The 11527-nt window shown below is 37.9% G+C and overlaps 1 protein-coding gene across 5 annotated transcripts in view; it reads right to left on the bottom strand.

Moving 5' to 3' along the window:
• Positions 1–2348: 2348 nt before the first annotated feature.
• Positions 2349–11527, bottom strand: part of LOC109422264 (uncharacterized) — a 60458-nt gene continuing 51279 nt past the window's right edge. For all 5 annotated transcript variants that reach the window (XM_062860109.1, XM_062860108.1, XM_062860112.1 and 2 more), the window contains exon 3: positions 2349–2776. In XM_062860109.1, the coding sequence (XP_062716093.1) occupies positions 2381–2776 (396 nt within the window). In that variant the 3' untranslated portion in view covers positions 2349–2380. The remainder of the gene's footprint in view (positions 2777–11527) is intronic.

Here is an 11527-nt window from a genome sequence, read left to right as displayed (position 1 = left end):
TACTGATGCATGACGACGACGGAAGTTTGAAAATTTGTGACACCCAGCCTACCATAGCCTACCTGATCGAACAAAAACACGCTGACGCACATGGAGGTGCGCACGTGGTTCCTCCTGATACATGTTTGTGTAGCTAGAAAAGATTATACTGATTGGGGTTTTTTTTGCAATTACAAAAAACGTTGTATGCAACGCGTTGCAAAACTCGATTTTTTCAGCACTCGTCGTATTTATCCAACTCGGCAAGCCTGGAGGGCCCATATAGCCGAGGCGGTAAACGCACGGGTATTCAGCATGACCATGCTGAGGGTGACGGGTTCGATTCCCGGTCGGTCCAGGATCTTTTCGTAAAGGAAATTTCCTTGACTTCCTTGGGCATAGAGTATCTTCGTGCCGGCCACACGATATACACATGCAAAATGGTCATTGGCAGAGGAAGCTCTCAGTTAATAACTGTGGAAGTGCTCATAGAACACTAAGCTGAGAAGCAGGCTTTGTCCCAGTGAGGACGTTACGCCAAGAAGAGGATAGAGGAGAGGAGGAGGCAAGCCTCGTTGGATAAATGTACGACTCGTGCTGAAAAAATCATCATTTTGCAACTTGTTGCTTAAATAACTATTTCAGCACTTACAAAAACATTTCACTGACTGATCAATTTCACCCCGAAATTAAAATTTTTGATTTTTTCATTTCAAATGATATTTTTTGTAATAAAATGATTTGCAGTAGAATCTTCAACCTCGTTACTGATGAAACCCATGGTCGTACTTGTTTTAAAGCAATAATTTTATACATATCGATAAGTATACAAAAAATATTCGCCAAATACTACGAAAAGTGATCAATTTCACCCGAAATCACGGTACTTATGTAAAAAGAAAATCCGGTTTAAGTACTATTCCTTTCAATTCGGGTATCCCGGGATAGATGATTAAATGCCAATTATTATCGTTAAATTTCAAGAATAATTCTTGATAGAGCCTATACAATGGTATTTTTGTAAACAACACATTCTCTCTCCACCACAAGACAATGAAATCCTCTGTAGTAGCATAACAGCTATGGTAGATTATGCACGAATACGGATTCCCGGATAAACTGATACGATTAATCAAGGCGACGATGGATCGAGTGATGTGCGTAGTTCGAGTATCAGGGACAGTCTCGAGTCCCTTCGAATCTCGCAGAGGGTTACGGCAAAGTGATGGTCTTTCGTGCTTGCTGTTCAACATTGCGTTAGAGGGTGTAATTAGGAGAGCGGGGATAAACACGAGAGGGAATATCATTTACCTTGAAATAAATTTTTGCCAATCTCGTCAACCGCGCGAGTGTCGCAACATGTTTACGAAAATAGAATGTGGTGTTGAGGAAATTTGCAGATGTAAACGAAAATGTTTATCATTTTAGTGCATTATATTCGCTATAGGTAAATCCAACGGAAGCTAACGATCCCTCCGCATCTGGTGGCAGGAATGAGAACCTTATGAAAAACGTGGCTCCTCTAAAATTTCACATGGCGTAGCATAGGCAAAGTGCACTTTTTTCACTTTTTTATATCGTATTCCGCATCGTAGAGAAACAAACGAGTACTTTTTGGAAAGAAAATTTGATTCTCTTTCAGATGCGTTTAGATCCGGTAGGTACTTACGAACAATGTAGGGAATCGCGCCACTTGGGCGGTGGCTTCTATTTTCGTCTGTTTTCCGCTATAACTCAGTCAAATTTGAACCAATTGACACAATTTTTGAAATGCGGTGAGATAGGCATAGTACCTACCAGTGTACAACATTTCAAGTCATTTGGTTCAAAATTGACTGAGTTATAGTGGGAAACAGACGAATATAGAAGCCACCACCCAAGTGGCACGATACCCTATGTGATTAAATTGAGGAGCTCTTGCTATTCCTCCGGCGGGCGATCTTCCGGATTTTTTGTTAGCTTGTCAATCCGGTATCTGTCGGCGTGGGCATCAAGAATGATGATAATGGAAGCCATTGCAAATGGAAAATAGCAACTTCTAGAGCAAAAACTGAGTAAAGTTTGACGACAAAAAATTGACCTTTTATGTAAACAAACGATTTTCTCCTTATCTCACCAAGCGCTTCTACAATTTGGGGTAGTCCGAATTAGCCTATCAAGTCATAAGAATGTGATCTAGCATATTCAAGTGACAGTTCTTTCGAAAATAGTTTCAAACGGGCGGATTTAAACACAGATTGTGCAAAATATAAACTTAAGAGGGTCCAGAATTGAGGGGTAGGGCCTCCAAAACAGTGAAAACTTGTGCTTCAGAAATCAGTTGTTTTCATCAAATTTTCAGCTAGGAATGAACATGTGGTCAAACAAAGTTAATCTTAGGAATAAATATTTATTTAGTGATTTATAAAAAGAGTATATTAGGAATTCTCAGCTCGAGCAGCTCTTCAATATGAATATCGTGATAGGAAATCTTGCAGTATCGAGCCAACCAATGCAGTCCATCGGTACTGGATTTATCGATGTCGAACAAATCAGCACGTGGTTGTCGGAGATAGCAATAGTCGAAATAGAATGTTCGCAGATGTTTGAAGGTTCGCACTATTTTTTCGGCTCCCGTTCCGTCTATACTGCATCCTTTCAGGTGTATGTAGTTCACATTGCTACCTTCACAAATGGTCCAATCGATTCCCGTCAAATCTATTCGATTTAGGTGAAGATCTTTCAGTTTGTCTAATTTGTTCAGGAGCGAAAATGAGTTTGTAGCGGTCACATTCGTTGAATCCGGTGTAGGTCTCATCTGAAAGGTTCAGAGTAAAGTGGAATAAAGTGTAAGGTGAATGGGATTTCAAAGACTATGACGGACTTTAAACATATTGCTATGAATTAACAAGATTTAAGATTTAAAGCTACGATTTTGTATCTGATGAGTACGGCATGAGAAGTTTCGCGTGCGGGTATTCTCAGCTATATGATTTAAGAGATAAGTTGTTTCAACACTGGGCACAAGTAGAAAAAGAAAATAACTGGATTGGTTATGAAAAATGTCAGCCTTAGATTGCATTTTGGATTATATTATGCGTTTATGCGAATCTTTTCAATGCCCTGTTTTATTGATATACTGTAACCACTTTCACCAATTTATTGTCTAGAAATATCTAAAGCTATGAGTACTTCAAACGACGATCCAGTTTGTCAGGTAATCTAATCTGGTACAATAAAACGGAGTATAGATTAAGGTTGGGCAAAAGTACATTGTGGAATTTTCGAGCTCAAATCAAATGTTTTTTTTTTGGTATTGTAAAGGTTGTTCAAAACCTTTTTGGATCAGATATTTTTATTCTTAATATATGAAAATTAATTGAGATATCTACAAGTCATTTTGAAATGTTGGTTTTAGACCAAAAAATATTATTTGAAATAACGTTGAATTTGGACCAACAAGGTTGATTTTTCGGAACACAGCTATTTTGATTTCTTTTTATTTTTTCATCCAAAACAACTGTACAAAGTTTGGGACTTTTTATTGCATTTTTCTCATAAGTGTATTTTTTTGTCTAAAACGATGTAACTGATGATGTTGGAGTATAGCCTAGGATATTCTATTCTATTCTATTCTATTCTAGTGCTTGCACAGCCAGTATTGAAAAGCATCCTGGAAACATCAAAATTTCTTCTGATATTTTCTTGTCAGCATTAATATTTGCAGCATATCAGAGATGTGACACAAATATTAAAACGGCCAGGCCCACTGTGCAGACTAATGGGTTGGAGGAAAATTCAAAAACTTAAGGCAATCAGGTTATCCACTTGTGAATAACATGATTGACAAACCTTTTTGAATTGAATGAAGGAAGAAACGGGGACAACCGTACCAACCGTTTCATTTTAGGGGAATGGTGTATGAACATTAAATCGTTGGGAGTGGTGCTGCTAAGAAGGTTAATGCACACTCCGTTATAGTTGGCGTCCGTTCTCCTGGGATGGGGCACAGGCATTTCTCCATGTGTCCTGGCTTTAAAGCCTAGGCTTAAGCGCCATTACTCGCTCTCTGAAACGAGAGAAAAGGAAAATGATCCCTTTCCCGAATGTACAGAAAAACAAGCCCATATAAAAAGCACAACAAAAATAGGAAATTGCTACGAATATGCCGTTTTTTTTCAAAAAAATTTGAAATGACAATTTCAAAAAGTCACTTCTGATTTTACTAAAAACAATTTCTTCCTGTGCTTTCAATGCAAACCTATGTTGGATTTGTCGAATACTGCAGCGAACCACAATTGCAGCGCTATCGTCATCTCCATGGTGACGAGCACCAAACAGCAGCGTCACATAGCCACGGCACTGACCTACAACTTGTACGTACAAAAAAAAATGTGTACACCAATGGTCATTCGTTTTTTTTTTGCTAATTTTGCGATGCGGTTTTCTTTCTTTGCCGGGACATGAAAGTGATCAACAAAGACTAATCGGCTGTCGAAACAAAGAAAGGCAAGACGCCATATAAACGCGCACATATATTTCTTCCTTTGCCCCTGGTCACAGTTGGAATCGTAACCAATATAGGGGTTATAAGGTACGAAAAAAGTAAAAAGAACTCTCTCACCCAGTTTCGCTAATCGGTCGTTGTAATCGGAAGGTTGCCTGGTCAACAACTTCGCCAAAATCTGCATTGTCTCCATCCTTGCTTATTCTTCCCCGCTGCTATCTTCATTCTCCAGTCGTCTCCGAATTCGAATATGGGCCTCATTCTTCATCACTCAATTATATAACACTTTTCCTCAATATCACATACACTTTTTCTAAAATGCAGAAAATCCTAACATTCGAAAATCAGAAAATTCCAAGGCGTATCACTAATCAGCCAAATGCTTATTCCACAATACGAAATTGAAAACCAAGGAGATGATCAAAACCATCTGTTGGAGTATAGCCTAGGATATGCCGAAAAACTTTGCCGAAGACCGCCAAGTGATACGATGCTTGTAAAAAAACTTATACGCTTGGCAACTCAGGCAAAAAATTATAAAATAATAATAATAAAATCTAATGCAAATCCTTTACCTACATGTTAAGCACCATCAGGCGATCAGAACGCAATAATTTTTGTCACAAGTGTCGGATCGCCTTGCTGTCTTCGACAAAGTTTTTCTACGCATTCAAGGCTTTATTTCCGCATTTATACACCCCCTCATTTTCAAAATGCTGGCATTTCGTCAATTTTCATCCGATTTTTTTAAGTCGTCACTAATTGGTCATAAATTGGTGCTTGTTTATTATACTTAAGTAGCCATGCAATACCCGGAACCATTCCGGGTATATCCCAGATTGTGCTGGGGAAAGGCTATTACTAAAATGGCTAAAAGTGATTATTTTGTTTGTTATTGTGTTTGAACAATCGATTTTCAGAGAAAATTTTGTTGCGAACAGTTAAACACAACTTGCGATAACCAGATTTGAATATGTTGACCCATCCGGATCCCCGTGACAGGTTGCGCGGAGCCTCATTGGCGAAACTACTGGTTTTCAACCTAAACATGCCATGCGACATATCAATCTTCATGATTTCGAATGACTGAGTGAGAAACGATAGCTTGAAGTCTGTACAACTAATATTGCCACCCCGGAACATCTAGCACAGGTTCCACGGGGGTGTAATCGGGGACATTTCTGATTTGCAACCAAAACATACCGTACGAGGTATCAATCTTCCTGATATTGAGAGAATGGGGCAAAAAAGTGACGTATGTATCAACTGATATGGCCGCTCCGGAATACCTGGAACAGGTTCCGCGGGGGCCTCTCAAATACAATAACACACGAAATAATCACTTTTAGCCATTTGGCAAAACATACACCCCCGCACCCCTGTATACTCCGGAATATCTCCGTAGTGGTTCCGGATATTGCATGACCACTTGAGTGTCCTAAACTTACACCAATTTATGATCGATTGAAGGCGACTTCAAAAAAAAATCGGATGAAAATTGACGAAATGCATTTTGAAAATGAGTTGTCGGGGGTCGGGTACGTGAAGGTTATTGACTAGAAATAGCATATTATAACCACAGACAAACAGATGTATCACTTGGAGCAAAGCGCGATTCAAATCATCGTCACAAAAGTATAATCGCCCAATGCTAATTTCGCTGTGCTTCGCAAACCCACTGAGTAGATGCCAGTAGTGAGCAAATGTCAAACAGAAGCAAAAACGATGCGAGCGCCATGAGCGAGAGGTTTGTGAACTACAGAATATTTAAATAGTCCGTTGATGTCTTCGGCGCACTATTACTTCAAGCTATGCTGAAAAAGTGCTCTGAAGACACTAAGTTTGATGCAATCGCGTACCACAGACAAACAGACGTAACACTTGCAAAATTTCCATCGACCACGCTTTTAACGATCGTTTCGAAACTTCATAGTTGTGGCTTTCACAACCAGGGGCGCGCGCATCGTTTTCCTATGCGTTTGACGTTTCACGCTAGCGCCTTCTGTTGACGATATTGCACAACGCAGTATTTCGTGAAACATTTCCACCAGGTGATGATAGTGTAGACTGGGCGATGGATTTTCACGAAAATTGTTCTAGGTGTTAAGTCTGTTTGTCTGTGCGCGTACTTTTATTTACGTTTTCGAACTCTTGAAAACTAGTGCGATAGTCCAGTGGTGAACGAAATGCGCAATATAAACTTTAGACAAATTTATTTATGACTAGCTGCCCCGTCGTGCCTGCTTACTATGTTTTTTGACATGCAGATCTGAAGAGAAATAGCCTGCAAAACGAAATTTAATATTTTCCCGTTTTTGTTGCTTCCCCGATATATTTTCAAAATTATTTTTTCAAGTCGTCGGAGCCCCGCACGAATGCAACTGTGAAAGAATTTTGTAAATGCAATCCAATACTCGTTCTCCCGGCAAATCGTGACATACAGACACCATTCCATTTTTATTTATGTAGATAATGAAAATATATATTGCCGGGGCCCGTGGCGTAGTGGCTACACGTTTGCTTCATAAGCAGATGGTCATGGGTTCGATCCCAGCCCCGGCACTTTCGTCAGTTACCCTTTTCCTCCTGTGAGCAGCTGACACTGACCCTCTTCTGAGCCCATGGCTCAAATGAACCCGGATACTTGGACATCACCCCATTGACACGCCTATACCTATACTATGGAGGGACAGTAGTGACATTAGGGGCCCAATTTCGTTTGATCAGCACATTTTGGGGCCATTTTAACAAAACAGATGTTGACAACGATACTTGCCAGTGGGTTGTTGGACATCCACACATCAACATCCTCGAGCTCATCATTCTACCATGTAAAAGCAGCGCAACGGCCACCAGTTCGATGTAGTACGATTAGAAATAGCATACATTTAGGCGCTGTACAAAGTGTTTGTACAGGGCATTTTTTTATTATCGTACAAATTGGGCCGAAGGGTCTCAGATTTTCATGAAACTTTTTCCACAGGCAGGGCTCATGGATATATGAACAAAAAAAAAATTGAGAAAAATTCAGGATCGCCTATTTTTCCGGAAAACTCAGGTGGAAATTTTTGGTTTTCCCATGACACTACTTACTTTGAAAAATCTTAACTCAAGAACGAAGCATCGTAGAAACAAAGTTTTTTTTTAGAAAATGAAAGCAAATTTTCTCAGGAATCCTAAAAAATATGAACTGGAAAAAGTTTTCCACAAAATTTTCCACAGTTGAGATAATTTGTAAAGAAGAGCCGGAAAAACTATGCCCGAACTCGTACAAAATTTTTGAAAAAATATTTTCGAGAAGGTTATTTTATAAGCTTTAATCGCTGAAATTTTTGGAATGCACTTTTTTTTTTGTTTTTGAGTTATGGACAATTTTGTTGAAAAATGTCCAAATGTGCCATAAAACCCAAGTAACCACAAGCATTATATCATTGCACGAATCAGACTGCATATCAACCGTTGCAATGCGAAATGCAGTAATTCTACACTTATCATGCAATAATCCTTTAGATTGGCATTATCAATGTTTTGATGCATTACATTTTTTCTTTACATTAGGGTGCATTAAAAGGTGATATACGATAATTCAATAATTCAACACTGCAGAAACTGAATAAATGCAATGTACAAACTAGCAAAGGTTGCTCTAACAATACAATTATAAAAGCTTGACTCTAATGGTAAACAAATGAAATCAAGAAGAGCTAACAACTTCACGGTCAACAATAGCGGTCTTCAACACTTTTGGTTCGACTCCCGACCAACTTAATCCTCGTTTGAACCACCGATCGGCGACTTTCTTCAGCAACACCATTTTAAAGATGACCTTTTCTCTTTTCTGATGATCATATGCCAATAATGATGGAAACCGCAATTAGCATAATGTTATGAGCAGTGTACGAAGGGTGTTTTAATTTTCTTATATTATCTTCTGGAATGCATTATGTATTTATCAGTGGTTTATCAGAATGTGACTACAGGGATTCTATTACATATGCCATAGTCGTTTTGCCCTCTACTGCAATGGTTGAGGCACAAGAACAGTTTTCTTTTAGTTAATGAAATATCTCTTGTTACCACTGTAGCAGAAACGGTCTACGGCACCAGCGCGTATGGAACTCATCTAGCGGTCTTCAACACTTCTGGTTCGACTCCCGACTCGGCAACAAAAAAAAAAATGGTTAAAACATTCATGTGGAGGGGGGGGGGGTCATTAGTACCGTCGATAACGAAACGGTGCTAAAAATAGATTTTTGTTTTGGTTTTTCGTGTTGCACGTATTAAACTGTGCTAATGCAAATGTACAGCACATGCATTTATGTCACTTTAGCAATGGCTGTCAACGTGCTGCAATATGTGGTACTAATTTAATTTTAGTGGGGCCCTTTTCGACTTTAATATTGCTTCAATGAGGTGTTTAAAGTAGTGCAGCATTATTTACACAATTTTAAATATAAATATATGACCAAATTGATGCACTTATATACAGCTTCGTGGTTACTTGGGAAGCCTTTTCTTTGAAAAATCATAACTCAAGAACGAAGCATCATAGAAACAAAGTTTTTAAAGAAAAAAAAGCAAATTTTCTCAGGAATTCAAAAATCATATAAAGTAGAAAAAGATTTCCACAAAATTTTCCACCGTCGAGAAAATTCATAAGGAAAAGCCGGAAAAATTACATATGTCCGAACTCGCGGAAAATTTTCAAAAAAATATTTTTGAGGCTCTTCAGGCTTTAGTTTAGCTGGATTTTCAGTCTTCTGGGAGAATCAAAACAACTATATGTTTTCTTGATCCATCGTTTCAATCCTTATTGGAAGAAGGGAATCGCGCTACTTGGGCGGTGGTTCTATATTCGTCTGTTTTCCACTATAACTCAGCAAAAATTGAACCAATTGGCACAACTTTTGGAATGTGGTGAGATAGGGATAGTATCTACCCGAGTACAACATTTCAAGTCAATTGGTTCAAAATTGACTGAGTTATAGTGGCAAACAGACGAATATAGAATCACCGCCCAAGTGGCGCGATACCCAACATATAGTTTGTTTGATTCTCCCAGAAGACTCAAAAGCCAGCAACATAACTATAGATATATCCTATGGGTAAAATTATGTGCCTATTACTCACATCCCCGTTGGTCCAAAAACATTCAGTGCCACTTCTTGGTGCTTAGAATTTAAAAGATAAACATCTATACTGGATCTCTGCGTTGAAAACCATTTGAAAATCCAGTTGGTGTTGTTATAGGTACGAAGACGCGGTGTGCAATTCAAAAGTCATGTAATTTTTCTACAAATTTTGAGAATGTCAAATTGCATAGCAGTACCCACGCTCTCAAGCTAAATATGCAACAGTAACTTACATAAAAATGGCTTTTCTGCATTCTTAGGAACATAATCAATTCATAAAAATTATACAAACACATGAATTAGAATATCAATTTTTCGATTTTTGGCCTATGCCGGTGCCATTGCACAGTGGTCCACGAACCAGATTTACGAGGAAACATGCATACAACGCCTTCAAATGAGTTTTTAGGCAAATATGGTCTTCCACAAAGTTGTCCCTAGTAATAAGGCCCTCTTTAAAATGTGCATGAAAATTAGGGTGGTCCATATTTTCAAAGAAATTGGTAACCATACTTTTTTATTTAAGAATAACTGTATACATTCTTTGGGAGTGTAATAAATCTATCAACTTGCTCAAAAGTTTGCTGAAGACACTTTTTATGTTGCTTCAAAATTGACCGATCTAGAGGTATTTTTTTCTGAATAAGCTTAGGGTGGTTCAAGAAAACCCAGTTTTCTGGCGTTAACTTTTTCAGTTTCGATTTTTCATCAAAGTCGCCCAGAGTAGAGCATGTGAGAACGCGTTGTTTCGTGCACTGAGATGGTCGTTATCTCTTTCGGTTCAAAAGTTACAAGCATTTTTCTTAAAAAATCATAGTTTTTTCAAAAGGTGTTATGAAGGGTTGGGGCAAACATAAAAAATATCTTTTGCCCGCATTCAAAAGAAGAAATCTTGTTATGAAACATATCAAAAATTTAGAGGGGTGTTATTTTTGTAACTTAAGTGAAAAATACTTGAAAAGTGCCTATTTTTTCTAGAAAATCATCTATATCTTTTGAACGGAATGACGTAGCAACATTCTCAGCACACGAAAATGCGCGTTTTTGGAAGCTCTAAAAGTGGGTCTTAGGCGACTTTGACGAGAAATTTGAAACAAAACAGATAATAAATCAAACGAATAAAACGATATGTTAACCAATAAAACGATTTGTTCTAGCGTCACCCTATGAAAACTATGGGAAAATGCTCCAAATTTGGTCAAAACAGTTTAAACGCTTTATCTTTTTTGTTTCAAATTTCTCATTAAAGTTGTCTAAGAACCATTTTTAGAGCTTTAAAAAACGCACATTTTCGTGCATTGAGAATGTTGCTACGTCATTCCGTTCAAAAGATATTGATGATTTTCTAGAAAAAATAGGCACTTTTCAAGTATTTTTCACTTGAGTTACAAAAATAACACCCCTCTAATTTTTTGATATGTTTTATAACAACATTTCTTCTTTTAAATGCGGGCAAAAAATATTTTTTATGTTTGTCCCGACCCGTCATAACACCTTTTTAATAAACTATGATTTTTTTGTTTAAGAAAAATGCCTGTACCTTTTGAACCAAAAGAGATAACGACCATCTCATCTTATGCACCCCCAACTAATGGTATAAAAAGAAGTTCCAGTTTATGTTATTATAACTTAATGATAACAACATAAATATTTTCTTTGCAATTCCTTATCGTAATAGGCTGTTTTACCTCACGCAAATCTTCCAGGAAAAGGCCTACTTTCCCACACCAACTTAGCAGTGCTGTAATGGTTCATTACAGCACTGATTTGCGTTGCGTAATGAACCATTACAGCACTGTTTTTAGTTTTGATCAATTTCTTGATGCTTTCTGGACGCAGGTTTGAAAAATTGTGTGAACTGCACAGTATAACCTGCTATGATCAAACTTTCTCAAATATGACTATGAACATCAGTGTGCAGTTTTATGAG

Source organism: Aedes albopictus, chromosome 3 (genome assembly GCF_035046485.1).
Source record: "Aedes albopictus strain Foshan chromosome 3, AalbF5, whole genome shotgun sequence".
Taxonomy (NCBI): Eukaryota; Metazoa; Arthropoda; class Insecta; order Diptera; family Culicidae; genus Aedes; species Aedes albopictus.
The sequence above is the reverse complement of the archived record's forward strand: the minus strand, read 5'-3'. Positions and strand labels throughout refer to the sequence as shown.